This window comes from Myripristis murdjan, chromosome 19 (genome assembly GCF_902150065.1).
Source record: "Myripristis murdjan chromosome 19, fMyrMur1.1, whole genome shotgun sequence".
Taxonomy (NCBI): Eukaryota; Metazoa; Chordata; class Actinopteri; order Holocentriformes; family Holocentridae; genus Myripristis; species Myripristis murdjan.
Window position 1 is genome coordinate 21,283,157 of NC_043998.1, and position 16,678 is coordinate 21,299,834.

General features: G+C 39.5%; 1 protein-coding gene across 1 annotated transcript; it reads left to right on the forward strand.

Moving 5' to 3' along the window:
• Positions 1-1,725: 1,725 nt before the first annotated feature.
• On the forward strand, positions 1,726-12,081 carry fh (fumarate hydratase). Its single transcript, XM_030078224.1, has 10 exons — positions 1,726-1,824; positions 2,983-3,114; positions 3,273-3,383; positions 3,488-3,664; positions 4,425-4,607; positions 4,870-5,035; positions 6,002-6,205; positions 8,229-8,356; positions 10,806-10,959; positions 11,420-12,081. The coding sequence occupies exons 1-10, from the start codon at positions 1,726-1,728 to the stop codon at positions 11,560-11,562; spliced, it is 1,497 nt and encodes a 498-aa protein (XP_029934084.1). The 3' UTR covers positions 11,563-12,081.
• The last annotated feature ends 4,597 nt before the right edge of the window (positions 12,082-16,678 follow it).

Genomic DNA, 16,678 nt, shown 5'->3' on the forward strand with positions numbered 1-16,678 from the left:
GCTAGCCAGTGCAAAATGCACTGCTGCCCCCTGCTGCCCACCAGCCACTTTGCAGCTCCATGGGCACCCCCACCCCCCTTAAATAAATTCAAGTCAAGTACATGATGTACACACTCAGTGTCCACTTTATTAGGTAAATCTGTGAATTCAATCCAATCCAATCTAACTGTTGAGCCATAAAGTTCCTTTCCTGCTGCCTATAATGCTCAGGGTTTCTTGTTGTCACGGTAACAGAGGTGTTCATTCACTTCTATGTTTGTCATTGAGCTCATAGTTAGTGCTGCTGTTGGACTGGACTTTGTTTTATTGAGAGCTGTTTCCACTATTCTGTCCCCCCTCACTGTATTCAAATAGAGAGGACAAAAAAATTAGAAACACCTCTCAATATAATGTAGTCCAGTAGCAGACCTCTGCAAACTACAACCTCAATAATAAACACAGAATAAAATTTACACATTCTCCACAATGTCAACACAAACTGAACATGATACACTTTGTTAAAAGGTAGAATTTATGGCCGAGCTGCTGCACTGAACTGCATTAGACTGTGCAGGTGGAGCTGATCAAATGGACACTGAGGGAATATAATACATATGTTTTCATTAGAAAAGACTCAGATTCAGTAAATATACTTCTGTATACAAATAATATATAAATAAATAACAATGAATGACAATAACAAAATGTAGGGAAAAGAAAGAAGAAAAAACCCTCAGGATATGCTAACCAATTGGAGTCAATTTAAAATGATAAAGGAGTTTGTATTTCAGACTGTACACACGTTCTGTCCTGTTCAAGAGGATATGTGTAATTTCTTCCCAACGATAAACAACAGATGCACTTTTTGTGACTGTGAGGAGGGAAACTGTTGAACATGTCTTTGTCGACTGATTTCGTAGAACTTCTTTTTGGTGTGATTCACAGAATCATTTCATCACTCCAAAATTTAGACAAAGATTTCATGCTCACAAACACTGATACACTACTCATGTTCAACAATCCCACTTTTGCAGCAGATGAATTTTACATAACTGACCTGATTAACATTTTGGCTTAATATTGCATCCATAAAAAGCTTTGGCTTAAACAATTGCTCTCCTTTTACATTTACATTTCAGATTTCAATTTTAAAACATATTAGACTGCTTTTGAAAATTTACAATTCAGAGAAAACTATTAAATTACTTATAGACTTTAAATTTATTCCAATTATAGATAGATAGATAGATAGATAGATAGATAGATAGATAGATAGATAGATAGATAGATATGCTTTATTCCAGAATCAAGGTCCGTACAAAAAAAAATTAAATTAAAAATAAAAATAAAACACACACAGAATAATAATAATTAGTTAGCAGTTGTTGTTTTTTTGTCTTTCTTTTCCTTACATTTTGTTACATGTGTTTCATTGTAATTCATTTTTATATAATTCTATACTGAAGTATATTTAACAAATTTATTGATTAATGAAGTAATGTATGTAACATTTATACTACTTGTACTTCACTTGAACTTAATCAAATAAAGAAAATAAAACTGAAGCCCACTCCTCCACGTGTCATCATTAGGGGGAGCTGTTCGACCAACCAAAACGCAATATTCAGTATATGATGAAGAAACATTGCTACGGGAATATATTTCCGCCGCGCGTTTTGGGTTTCTGGTTGGCTCACAAAGGTTCCGCCCCCCCGCTCTCCTGACGCTCCGTCCTGCCAGGCAGTCATGTTCCGCGGTGTGAGAGGCGTCCAGCGGCTCGGCTGCAGCTCCGTGGCTCTGCAGAGACACCTTGTCAACTCCAAGCTCGCTAACCAGACCAGAATGGTATGTTTTGTGACTCTGTGACGGGACAGACTGACGTGTTTCCTGAGTGACCTTCCTCACCGTAGCCCTGACGCAGGCCGGTCTAAATGAAAGAGTGTGCTAGCGGGCCAGCGGCATGCTGTGTCCGGGGAAAACACTGCCGCTTGTCGCGCTGGACATTTAAACAAGCGCACGCTGCTGCCTGCACGGACTTTAACCACGTGGCTGTTGCTCGACACGGAGAGTTAGTTTCAGCTCGACAGGGTTTTTTGTCTGTCAGTCACGCTGCTGTGCTGCTAACATTAGCAAACAGAGGTCAAAGTTGCCTTTCCCTGCGGGTCACCAGCGGCTCCAACTTCCAACATGGAGTTTGACAGGAGCTCCGGAGACACCGGGCCCTGCGACACACACACACACGAGGCCCACTTATGCACATACATGCGCGTGAATATATACTTCCACACGTGCTGTTCATAGTACATGATACACATGTAGAGCTACGTTACTAGTTATGTACGTTGCGTTGTGATAGTACACATACATAGTGCACTAAACGTAGTTTTGTTCGCAACAACCTGGTGCTGTAATAGGTTTTAGTTACATGCTTTTATCATTTTGACCATCATCTATGGTTTAAACTAAGGAAATGCTATGTTTTGTAACTGTATCTGTGTCCCAAGCAAGCTGTCATGGAGCTGATTATGTGAATTTGCTCTGCCACCTTTGATTTGTTCAAATGGAAGTGATTTATTAACATGAATGACAGTGTATTGTCATATTCATTTTTTTATTTACACAGACTTCACTAATATATTGTGCTATGTTACTTATGGAAAATTGACACTGATTGTACAACACCTCTCTGAAATCCTTACTCCAGGAATTCATCCTAGAGATGGAAAACTTAACTTCTTATGTAGGTCAATAAATCTACTCGAACGCAGAATTCCTATGCTTCTGCCTTAATCTAATACATGAGCTACAAATTATATTTGTGGATTCAAGCAACTCTCCCAAAGCTAGAAAAGGCTTATTGAATTTAGTAGCACCCTGTTAGCCCATTATAGTAAAATCATGGTAAACATGTGATGGTTTAATTTGCACTGTTAAATTGAGTGCGCATGCTTGTGTGTGTGTTTGTGTGTGTATGTGTGTCTGGGTGTCTGTGTACTTTTGCAGGCCAGTTCAGAGTACAGGGTTGAACGGGACACGTTTGGGGAGCTAAAGGTACCAGCGGATAAGTACTATGGTGCCCAGACGGTCAGATCCACTATGAACTTCAAAATAGGGGGACCGACTGAGAGAATGCCAGTAAGTTAAAAATGAACAGTTGAAACCAGCCAATGAAGTCACTTAAAAAGTGAATGATTTGTGCTTTTACAAGCCATGAGGAACATGTTTTGGTTGTGTAGGCCTTATGATCATCAGTACCTCCACCAGCAGTGTTGAAAGTGGCCTTTTTGTCTCAGATCCAGGTGATTAAGGCCTTTGGTATCCTGAAGAGAGCTGCTGCTGAGGTTAACAAAGACTATGGCCTCGACCCCAAGATTGCCGATGCAGTCATTCAGGCTGCAGATGAGGTGGAGTGGTTACACAAACCCACACACACTTTTACTTCCATTTGTTAATGAGACATCGGTGCACACATGTAGAGACGGCGGCATAACATGACTGATGTGTGCAGGTTGCGGCTGGGAAGCTGGATGACCATTTCCCCCTGGTCGTCTGGCAGACTGGATCTGGAACTCAGAGCAACATGAACGTCAACGAGGTGATCAGCAACAGAGCCATCGAGATCCTGGGCGGAAAACTGGGCAGCAAGGACCCTGTTCACCCCAACGACCATGTTAACAAAAGTCAGGTAATTTGTGTGTGTTCAGGTAACGTTTACTGAGTGGGTACGCACGGCAGACTTTTCTGAACACGTTATTCAGATGCTGTCGTATGTGACTACAGCAGGCTTACATGGGATGTGTGAATTTTTTCTAGGCATGCATGACATTTATCAGTACACAGGATATAATGATACTGTTTCCTGTGCCATAATCCAAGGTGAATAAACATTTTAGAGACCCAATTGAGAGGTTACCAGAATACCAAACGACCACACAAAGCAGTAACATAGAGAATATCAAGTCATGCTGTAAAAGAGTGTCTGTTGATCCTTAAGAAATCTAAGAAAGGCCTTTATTTTTCGTTTAAAAAAGGCCTTAATTGGCTTTAAAATGTACTATATCCTTCTCTCAAAGTTCTTAAAATACAATAGACATGGAAAATTGGTATTAGGATTGCGTGAAGTCTCAGGGAAGTATGGATAAGGGGAGATTTTGCAATTACTCTTTAGTGCGTCACACCCCCTTCTGAAAGCTTCTTCAGTCTGAAGATGAAGATGCTGCAGTTAGTTATTTAGATTCAAATAGGCTGTGACAATATAACCATCAAATAAATTATTGTACTCCATACATTCTGGTCAGTTGTTGCTTGAATAGCTAAATCTGCTTCCATTTCATAAATAGATAGATAGATAGATAGATAGATAGATAGATAGATAGAGCTTGATTTCATGCTGTTTTTCCCAGATTTGTTTCAAAGGATGTGCATGTGTGTGTTACCTTTTCTAGAGCTCCAATGACACCTTCCCAACTGCCATGCATATTGCAGCAGCCACAGAGGTCCACCACGTTCTGCTGCCTGGCCTTCAGACTCTGCACGACGCTCTGGCTGCGAAGGCCAATGAATTCAAAGACATCATCAAGATCGGACGCACGCACACTCAGGACGCTGTGCCCCTCTCACTTGGACAGGTACAGCAGTATGGGGGTTTCTACACGCTCAGCTGCTGAAGTTACATGGTTTTGCATTAACCTTTAGTTACAACAGAAGACTTTTAGAAGCCGTAAGACACTGAAGCCCTAACCACTACAGCTTTTGTCAAATGCAGCCCATTTACCATTGCTAACTTAATGTGCCACACTGTGAAAAGAAAAGGCAGTATTACATATATATACTTCACGTACAGAATAGTAATGTGTGTGTGTGTGTGTGTGTGTGGGCGGGCACATGCAGGAGTTCGGTGGTTATGTTCAGCAGGTGAAGTACAGCATTGAGAGAGTAAAGGCAGCCATGCCCAGAGTCTATGAGCTGGCAGCAGGTGGCACTGCAGTTGGCACAGGACTCAACACTCGCATTGGCTTTGCTGAGAAAGTAGCTTCCACTGTCGCTTCTCTTACAGGTATGTCAATCAAGGTACACCCATACATATGCATACATTTTCCGTTATTAGCTAGACAATAATTTATTGTTGACTGGCAACTGTGGCTTGTAAATAGCTGGTAAATTTACTCATCACTTTTACCAGTTCACAAACCAAATACCTTTCTTAAACTGAAAATCTCAGTTCCAGCTTGTGCCAGAATATATGCATGTTTGCTACTGTAAAGTGTTATGTATTAATGTCTCCATTAACGTGTCATGCTATCTGGCTTTTCTCATTGTGAAACCACAATCCACCTCACTGATCTACAGTATACTCTGAGTGGATAATCAAAGGTTGAAGCCACCAGAAATTAGTTGGCCACCATATTGATACACTCAAATAATCTGTAAAGGGGGTGTGAAAACAGTCCACAGGTGATAGTAAGGTTAAGAGAAGGCTTCATACTCGTGTGTATTCATAGGCTGTGTAGATCATCTAAGTAGTTTTTGCTGTCTAATGGTGATAACAGTATTTTACAGAACATTTCATGGATCTGTAAACAGACTAAGCTAGCCTAACTAACTTGTTTGCTCTGCATTAACACATGATAGAGTGGGACAGTTTTGCCTGGGAAAATATTATTCTGACATCAAGAAGAATGTATATATTATATATATTGCTGATAATTTCCTTTCATCGCTGATAGCCAATGCCATTGTCCATCGTTGCACATCTGTTTAGCAGTTAGGCTAACAGCCAGTGAACTCACTCACTAACTTAAGTTACTTACATCTATCCATACCACTAATGATACAAGCTAAAAAATGTAGTCATTGTTTCATAAATACAGTTTGCTTTTGTTCTGTGTGTGTGTAATGACTTAGATGACGAGTTTCACGTCTGTTAATCATAAAGGTAAACTAAAAATCCAGTGTTGTGCGTACCAGCATGATATTGGAGTGGCTTCACACACAGTCTTACATCCTTGTGTGTTTCCTGTAGGTCTGCCGTTCGTCACAGCTCCTAACAAATTTGAGGCTCTGGCAGCCCACGATGCCTTGGTAGAACTGAGTGGAGCGCTGAATACAGTGGCTGTCAGTATGATGAAGATCGCCAATGATATTCGTTTCCTTGGATCAGGACCGCGCTCCGGGCTGGGAGAGCTCATCTTACCTGAGAATGAGCCGGGAAGCAGCATCATGCCAGGTCAGAGTCAAAGGTCACTGTAAGGGACAATGAGGCTCATCCAGTGGTTGAGCTTCACGGTGTGTCTGGTCTGAACATGCTGAACGTTGCTGTTAGTCTGTTGGTCGTTCCCTTCCTTCCCCTTCCTCCTCTCTCTCCTCATCTTCCTTTTTAAAAATAAACAGCTTTATTTATGGAGCGCTGTAACAGCTAAATGTGTCCTCACCTTAGCAGAAAGTGAATCCCATGCACTTGCAAAAATTTTACAACATGAAATTTGAACTCATATCTCTTCCCATGATAGTTATTCCACGTTTTAGAGGCATTTTTTCCAGGGTAGAGGCACTTAAGCCAAAACTCTGGGGTTTAGTAACTCTTTAATCAAAAAAATTTGCTGTTAGTAAAATGAAGAGGTTATCACCACCAGGCTTGTTTTTTTTTTTGTTTTTGTTTTTTCTTTGAGAAAAACACACGTTTTGCAAAGTAGCGTTTAGCTCTGCAAGATGAGAAAAGTGGCGTTGGTTGCAAGGTATCAGGCATAAGCTGATAAGCGATGTTGGACTGAGTATTGACTATTTAGGATTTCCTAACCTGAGACAGGATGAATTATGGTAAGATAGCATCTCTAAAGTTAGTTAGGATTTACTTCTGTAAGATGAATTCAGGAAAATCCTATCTTAAGATTTAAGATAGAATGTTTCTGTAATACAGCCCCAGATTAATAAAATAACTTTCTTACTGGAAAATTCTTGGATTCCAGGTTTAGTGTAAGGCTACAAAGTTGAGTTACCTACAGTATATCCGTTTCAAAGCATGCTACTTGACTGAATCACAGTTGACAGGGAACTTGCATTAGTAAGGTGTTTCCTTCTTGGTTCTTCACCCTTGCACTTGTGTTGTCTTTGGGTTAGTAGCATATTACAAGTCAGGATCAATGCTCACTTGCTTCTGTTGACATCCGCTGGTTCAGGATGCCCCTCAGCAGTGGGCTGCACAGCCCTGTTACCATTGTGACTCTGACCTGGTTAAGCAGCAAGAGGCTGGTTTGTTTTGTGATAGCCACAACCATATATCTTTTATGCATGTCATTCCTATTTAATACAGTCAAATATCCGGTAAAGCAGAAATGTCAAATTAAAATGAAAAATATAGTGCTAAAACACAGTTTAATTCCTGGCCCAAAAAGCTTTGTATAAAAAGTCACTGAAAAGAAAACCTCATTAGACACTTTGAACTCAGTGTCTTCAAACCTGTGATGGTAAGAACTGTGTGTGTGTGTGTGTACGCAGGTGCTTTATCATATCAGTGTGTCTATACTGTGTCTGAACTCGGTTGCCTTGATTGTGGAAAGTGTTCTCCTAGTATGTTGGAGTAAGGGCCTTCATCAGGTGTGCATGTAAACAGTCATAAAGTGAGGCAGTAATCCAGTGAATTTATTATATAACCAGTGTTAATTTCCATCCCAGGCAAAAGTTTGTATAAAAAAAAACATTGATAAGACAACCTTATTAGACAGCAAGCTTTGTTGGCTAATTTGAGGCAACCCTCTGCCTATCTCACGTACAAACCATCTTTACGTTCCCTGTCCCTGTTATTATTCTTCTTTTCCCTTTTTGTTTACACTCTGCCTCCCACTGTGTCTTCCAATTCATTCATTGTTTCATTGTCGCTCTTCCTCTCTCATGTCACTATCTCTGTCTGTCTCTGGACCTGCAAACCACCATCCATGCCAGCAGTTTCATATTTCAAGCCATATTTTATTTTAGGCCGGGCCTTTGGTCACTCCTTAACCCTCCATGTAACACACACTCACATAAGCTCTAGTAACTGCTGTCACTGGAGCTGCACAACTGTAAACACGTGCTGCATGTTGGGCATATATTAATGCACATGTTACAGACTTGTAATGTTCCTTGGTGTGTGTTGGCTGGTTGGGTACAGTTACGATTCAGAGATGGGGCTAGGAAATCAGTCTAACTTCATTTAACACAATAACGGTAATAAATTTGTTTGTCCATTTTGTTTTCGTTCGATATATGTACAGGCAAAGTGAACCCTACCCAGTGTGAGGCCATGACTATGGTTGCAGCTCAGGTGATGGGGAACCATGTTGCAGTTACCATTGGAGGCAGCAACGGGCACTTTGAACTCAATGTCTTCAAACCTATGATGGTAAGAACTGTGTGTGTGTACATATACATATGGGCTATAGCACATGAGTTTGTCCATACTGTGTGTTCAGGTGTGTGCACTCAGTTGCCTTGTTTGTTGTTCTCATAGTATATCAATGACTGTTTACATGCACACAACAACCTGTCCTTATGTCAAGCAAGGCAGTTGACCCGCAAATTGGCTACATGAGCAGTGTTGATTCTGGTGACAAAGACTTGTTGACACTTTCTAGGATTAAAACAAGATAAAAATGAAAAAAAAACAAAAAAAAAACATGACCATATATAATGACATTTTCATGAGCAAATAAAAAAAGATGACGATGCCAGCAGCAGATGAATCACAACACAACTCCTTGGATAGATCCAGTTAGATAGATACAGTAGATAGATAAAACTTTATTCATCCCCGAAGGGAAATTCAAATGTCCAGTAGCTCATCAAAACATAAAAACAGCAACCACACTTCCACTCAAACAGCAATGCACATTGGTATTGGAATAGACACGGGATAAAATAAGTTAAAATAGGTGCAAAATAGCAGATGAAAAGTTTCAGTTAAAAATTGAATTAAACTTCAAATTAAAATTGCCCACTCTATCGTTCAGTCCAGTTGTGGCAGAGGTGATATCTGTGTGAGTGAGTGTGCGACTGAATTCAGGAGGAGTTGTAAGTTTTGCAACGGGCACAAAGTTACAAACCACTGGATAATACATGTCTAACCAGAGGACGTGTGGAGCTGAAATGAGCTGAATGCTACCTAAATGTGTCTACATAACACATCTACATGCCTTTAAAACTGCTTTTGGGAGGGAAAGAAACTGGCATATGGACAAACCATACTTTTGATATTTAGTTCAGTATAATAACAAATGCTAAGTTAGATAAGAAATGCTCGACGCACTGGTGGGGAATGCACTGCAGTCTGTCACTCTGTCACGTGTCCATGACAATTTAGTGGAGAAACCAGGGAAAAAATGTGAAACAGCGCCACTGTGTGGTCTTCAGTGTCAGCATTACAGCAGAATGTAGTTCTGCTGTAATGCATTCTCTGTCTCTCCTCTAATTTATTTTAGAGCAGAACACTCCTGATGAAACTCTCATTCTTGCAGTAGTGAGGGAGTTGATGGACCAAAGTTTGGAATACATTACACTCTTATGGGAATGACAGCAGGTTTCCATTAACTACTTTATGTGAATTATCCTGAATAGGGCGCTTCGGTTCTATGTGATTAAATGCAGACAGAAGATGGAGAGACTGAATGACCTACTTGCTATGGGAAGAGTGGTTATTACAGTCATCAGTATACATGGCTGATGGCTGAAGAGACACAGGAGAGGGTGTGCAGTGACTCATTTTGTTGTGATCAGACACCATCCGCCGTGTATGAGCACTGGTGTCATGCTGTAGCTCGTCCACTGCTACAGAGTGTCCCTAATTTCAGGTTTATTTAGTAGGAGTGCAGGAAAATATTGATACACATCAGTATGACAAAATATTGTGATATTTATAAAAGTTATGTTTTGTGATACTATATCAATTCTCAACACAGATTTTTAATCAGCCTTAAACTCAGTAGTAAAGCTAGAGCTAGATATAGTGTTGACCTTTTATCTCCCCTGAAGATCCCTTGTCCCCCACAAAAATGGGTGTAGAAGAGATTTTAATGGTTTACATGTAAAGATTTGTGGCAGACAGTGGTTCATTTTGTGTTGAGTGTGTTTAAACCTCCAGCCACTAGATAGCAGCGTTGCAATCTGTCTTCAGCCATTTGACTCTTCCATTCTATCGTAACAACTTAAACTGAGACAGGAACAAGAAAACACATATCAGTTGTACTACATTAGCTAAAAAAAAAAAAAAAAAACACACAATATATGGCCTTGCACACAATATTGCAATATGTCATAACACACTGAATCATAAGCCCTGTAACATGATATATGTTGTATTACCCCATTCTTGCCAATATATAGCCTCTGTTATTTAGAGTCCAAAATCACTCCCTCCCTTGCCGCTGCACTGCACACACAGTCAAAAGATGCTAGTATCACAAATTAGAGGTCCATATGTATTACAGGAACAAGAATTTGTCTGTCTCTCAACGTTTGGGTCAGGGCAGATGGCTGCACACCCAGAGCTGGGTTCTGCTCGAGGTTTTTGACCCTGTTAAAAGGGTTTTTTCCTCACCGCTGTCGCCCTGTGCTGCTCTTGGGGGAGATTTTGGTCCATGGATTTGGACAAGATCTGTTGGGTTTCTGTAAAGCGCCTTGAGATAACTTTTTGTTATGATTTGTTTTCTGCTTCTGTTGTCATGCTCAAATGTGTTCTCTTGCCTTGTACCTTAACCATACAGTTTAGTGTGCTGTATTGGGAATTTTTCAGTTGTGTTCAGTTCTACTTTGCTGCTCTCTGCTCTTCTCTTCTAATTCATCTCTCATCCTCTCAGATTAAGAACGTGTTGAACTCTGCACGGTTACTTGGTGATGCTTCTGTCTCCTTCTCCAATAACTGTGTGGTGGGCATCCAGGCAAATACAGAGAGAATCAACAAGCTCATGAATGAATCTCTCATGTTGGTCACTGCCCTGAACCCTCACATTGGTAGGTGCAAATATTTCTGTCATAGTATTCATTGTGTAAATCAAAAGCTGTGGACACAGACACAGAAACAGCTGTCAGTCCTCCTGTTTAGTACACAACACTAACCTCAGTCTGAGGCACTGGTGTAATAATAGAGTGGTTGAGCTTGTGCCTTTTATGTATGTGATTGTCACAGTATGTTTTTCCTTGTTGTCAATTTTTACTACAATAGTAATAAGGGATAGTTCACCCATTTTGAAAAATGTGATATTATTTCACCCCCCCACCTGCCCTCCGCCCCCATATCAGCAAATTGAATTGAATTGAATTGAATTGAATTGAACATTCATGCTTTGCAGTAGAGGTTCTGCTCTATAGGGTGCAGAAGACTCAGCAGGAAGCACAATTTGTACAAATAATGTTACTTAAAACTTCTCTCTCCTCTCCCCTCTCTTTCTCTAATACATATTATCTACTGCAGGTTATGACAAAGCTGCCACCATAGCCAAGACGGCCCATAAAAAGGGCTCTACACTGAAGGCCACAGCTGTGGAGCTGGGCTACCTCACTGAGGAGCAGTTTGACCAGTGGGTGAAGCCAAGTGAAATGCTGGGGCCCAAGTAAACGGCAGCTGGAAACAAAGAGGAAACCTTTTCTGTCCTGTCAAAATGGAATATTTCTTTTGTTTTTTTCTTTTTTTTTTCTCTTTTTTTTAACTAAGTTTAGTATAAAGGAGAAACACTGGGTCTGGATCCTGAAGAATTGCCCTCTTCCAAATACAAATGCCAAGAGTCCTTTGTTTTTACTTGATGAGCATGACCCTCTCTGCAGCAACATGGTGACAACAATTTTACATCTATTCATGATCTTCACCTTTGCTCAGCTGAAAAGAATTGAGACGGTTGGTCCAAATATTAATTGAAATCCTTTGACATTGTTTTGTTTGTTTTTGCCTACTTTTAGTCAGCTGGTCTTAACAGACACCTCCAAGACAGTTTAATGTTGCTGTGTGCCACCCCAAACAACACTAGACTGACTGTCTTGAAAGGATTTTCATTGTATTTTGGACCATTGTTTGTCCATGAATGGTTTCATGTCTTATGTCTTTGAACAAATAAAGTACTGCACTTTTACTGAAACAAACATCTGGTCTGCATTGAATTAACATCAATTTACAGTATTTGATTTTTTTATTTTTTACAATGCTCCTTTGCTATATTGGCTCTGTGTTGACATAAAGATGGAGGAAGGTTAAGTACATAAGTTCAGAACAATTTTAATATCTACAATACTTTTAGGATCATTTTTTGGTCTAAAGTAAAAAAAAAAAAAAATGCAGCCTTTGCAGTTTACCTTTTATATTCTTTCAATGTGCAATATCGATAAGAAATCAATTTGTCAATCTAGACATGTATGTGGAGGAACTCCAGGGGGTATGTGAGATTTTTAAAAATTATACAACACGTAGATCCGACCGAGCAATCTGATTGGTCAATCAGACATTTAGAATGTGCTCAAATGAGCATGACCGCAGGGCTAGCTGTGCTCAAATGAAAAATACCTCATAACTGAAAATATTACTGCGCCTACATCTTATTGCCCGAGTCTGTGTGGTTTCCATGGCAACACGAAACGTTTAACTGAAACCCGCATCAAAAGCCGCTGTCAACTTTGTTAGTCTGCATAATGGACCGTTTTGTCAATTTTGACTTATTTGGCGACCTAAGTTTGGATGAATGATTGAACGAGGAAAACAAAACAGAACAGAAAAAGCAGAGATACGCGAGAGTGACGAGTGAAGAGCTGGATCAGCTGGAGAGGTCAGGAAATGAAGCCGGTACGGCCCGGTCAACATCTTGGGCCATCAAATGTCTATAAGACTACCTGAAAAACACTGGGCAAACAGCAGATTTCTCAACTGTAAGGAAAGAATTTTATGGAGCTTTAATTTCTATAATAAAGAGAATGAAATAGCTCGGCAGAGTCAGCAGCACGGACAGTACCCGCCTGAGCAGATTCAGCACCGCGGACAGCACCGGCCAAGGCAGGTTCAGGACCACGGACAGCACCTGCCTCAGCAGATTCAGCACCACGGACAGCACCAGCTGAGGCGGCTTCAGCACCATGGACAGTATCCGCGGAGGCAGATTCAGCACCACGGACAGTGCCCGCGGAGGCAGATTCAGCACCACGGACAGCACCCGCTGAGGCAGATTCAGCACCACGGACAGTACCTGTCAGATTTTCCACGGAGATGTGCAGGCCATAACTTTGTTCTTGTTACTAATGCGTTAATGTTATCAGTTATTAATTTGCCTATTAATCGTTATTACTTTGTTCAGTCTTTATGAGTTTCCTAAGCCATTGATTTAATTAATTTGTCAGTTTGTTTGCATCTGTACAATGAAGTGAATATTTAATAAATCAACACATCTGTGAAAACTGTCATCTTTATTTCAGAGATAAATTGAAAATAGCCCGAAAAGGTAATAAGCAAAAGCCATGAAAAGTTGGGTTGAAATTATATAACTGTTCAGCCTTAATGTTACTGCTTACTGATGTTACTTTTGCTGCTTAGCCACATTTATCGGAGTTGATGTTAAATTGGAGTGACACACCCCCAGCTGAAATAAAACATCTGCCGGTGAGTTTCTGAAAAGACAGATGTTTGCTCTGGCACCGACACTGGAAAGCAGTAGCTCATATTTACATATAACTGTTAATATAAGTTCTTTTAGATAAAAATCAGCTGTGCTGGTGAGTCGCTGTCATGGCACCTGTTAGATTAAAAATGACTGAGAAGTCGGTAGAAGTATAACTATCAGTCATGAAGAAAATATTTTTTTCCAGCGGATATTCTAGTTACAACATTATTGAGCTAGCAGAGCAGTTTTGTGTTGCTATGTGTGGTATTTATTCAATTTGGGGGAATCACAATGTCTAGAAAACATGATAAGCTCAAGTTGGCTGGCTGACAAGGACTGGTTAACGTCAGATCTCATGTATTTCCGCTGAAACGGAGAGAATACTAGCAAAAAACTTTTATATTTTAGAGCGAAATGCCCACAGTATGAATACATTTTGGTTATACATTTTATTTTGTTGGTAATAGTTGTATAATCGCATTATTACACTCAATGGTGTGCTGGACCTCCATTATTGTCACTTCACACCCTCTCGTGTAATAATGCTTAAATATATATTAAAAAATAGCATCCATGCAAGGTTCCTTAAAAATCATTATTTAGCCTAATAAATATTCATTAAAATATTAATGGAAGTTCATAAACTGAATTTTATATTCAGTATTCAATTTCATCATCCTGAAAAACCCCGAGACCCCTCCCCCCCGCGCCCCTCCCCCCACGTGCTGAACTTGGGGGTACTTGGCTGAAAAAATATTTCATAGGGGGTACATCACTGAAAAAAGTTTGAGAACCATTGGTCTAGATCATTCCTACCTGATCAGAGACAGTTTTTAACATGTAAACATGATGTCCCATCTGCAGTGGACTAAACGCCTGCTGAGGGCCCTGTGGTCTCTAGGTGGGCCCCAAAAGCGCTTGAAATGCCCCTTGACATTTTTGATACAATGGTGGTCATGAAAAAATTCAGTTGCATTGTTTAAGCACTTTAAAGACAAAGTGTTGGAAACAAAATCTGATGACAGAGGACACTGGATTTTCTTGGTGATGGTTGTGAGTGTTAAATACTCTTGGTTATGATCATATTGGTTTGTTCGGGAATATTTACAAATATAATTCAGACTCTTTAAACTGTTTCTTATTGGGAGACTGGAAAACACTATCAGTTCCCTCACAAATAATTACTCTTCAGCCAAGACTCTTTTGGAAGGAGACTTTAACATGATATCGCCATATCAGTTGGACAGACGCCCCTCAACATCCAAAGATGGAGAGAACAAACTTATTAACTTTTGCATCCAATCAAACTGACTGGACATATGGAGATTTTGAACCACCTGATCGACAATACACTTGGAGCAACAAAATGTTCTCTCTCTGTTGTAGAACTGACTTTTGGCATTTTTTTTTTTTTAAAGGAAATGGAGAGACAGATCACAGGGGAAAAATTTGTCCTGCTATAATGATAGATCACACAACAATCCCACTCAAACTAAACCTTACAAGCCAAGATAACAAAACAATAATGTTTAATCACTACAAATCTAACAGTTCATTACTGTGTAATAAGGAATTTCATGAAGTTACAAAAAAACGTATTGGACAGTACTGGAAATATGCTATCTCTAACAATGCCTGGAAATATTGGATATTGCTTAAATATGAAATTAGGAAATTTGCAGTTCAAGGAGTTGGCAAGGAGTTAGCTAAAAAGAAAAAATCAAAAATAGAAAATGTAATAAAATGCATTTCAGACATCACATCAAATATGTTAGATGATGATGATCTGCCCCCACAATTAGGAGTTAGATTATTTTTACAAAAAGAAAGGCAAAGGTGCTTTTATAAGATCTAGAGTAAGATGGTTTGAAGAGGGTGAGAAAAACAGCATGTATTTTTTTTAAATATAGAAAACAAGAAACAAAGAAATTCACTGTGTAAATTAAAAATAGAAAACTTTAACAGGATTATATGGTGATATCAAAGTATGTGTCCAATTTTTATGCAGATCAACATAAAAATGATCTTTGTACTAACACTTCTTGTATATTCACCTCTTTGACAGATGTCCAAAAAGCAAGTGACAGCTTCAAAGAGGACATGATGAAATCTATCTATCGAAGAACTAAAGTGGGGTATCATAAATCAGATCAGGAAATGATGGCCTTACTTCAGAATTTTATCATGCATTCTCCACATAACTGAAATGTCAGATTTACATAACTTTTTTTCCCTTGTCCCAAATTTTAGACACACCCCAGAATCAGAGATTTATTGAAGTTTATTACTGTTTTTTTGTGAAGAAGTTAGGGTTGAGGCTGATGGAAAATAATCAGTATTACATTTGGAGATCTTTTAAATTTCCTGACAAAATTTCTATAATCTATGACTTCTCCCAACAATTATTTAAATCTCTTTTCCTGTCTAGAAAATCCCATGACTTTCCAGATATCCTGTGAGCCGTGTGAACCCTGGCAAAACACATCACATCCAGGTGTAAACACACACACACACACACACACACACACACACAACACACATTGTAAACCCTGGAGCTTCACAAGCTTAACAAATGAGTGTGTAGATCCAACCAGGCAGCACACACAAAACAAAGAAACTCCTCAAAAATGGATTAACACACTGCTGGATGGAGGAAAAGACGGCTTCTGATGCCTCTTGAACCAGAAATATTACCAGTATCTCCGATCTCTGATCCTCCCAGTGTCTGTGGTTAAACTGGGCAGCACCGTGAAGGAGTTTTCTGAAAACAACATTTAACTGGACCAACACATTATTTACCACTCACAAACAACCTAATGCTATTCAGCAAGCTGGACAAAACAAAAAATAATATTCCATTTGAACTAAAGGATCAGTTGCACACATGGAATTCTTCACTACTTTAATTTAAAAAAAAACAAATTAAATTAATTCAGATACAAACTGTGATGCACTCTTTGACCTTGATAGTCCTGTGGACCATCTAAGAGCTGTTCAACATGTAGGATGGGAGTGACAAAAAAAAAAAAAAAAAAAAAGTTTTCCACCCTATGGTTCTATATGCAGCATTTTTCATGATTGTATACTTTTTTTTA

Coding starts and splice junctions, on each gene's coding strand:
- fh (XM_030078224.1), top strand. CDS start 1,726: ATGTTCCGCGGTGTGAGAGGCGTCCAGCGGCTCGGCTGCAGCTCCGTG. Junction 3,384..3,487: donor TCATTCAGGCTGCAGATGAG/GTGGAGTGGTTA, acceptor TGATGTGTGCAG/GTTGCGGCTGGGAAGCTGGA. Junction 6,206..8,228: donor GGGAAGCAGCATCATGCCAG/GTCAGAGTCAAA, acceptor ATATATGTACAG/GCAAAGTGAACCCTACCCAG.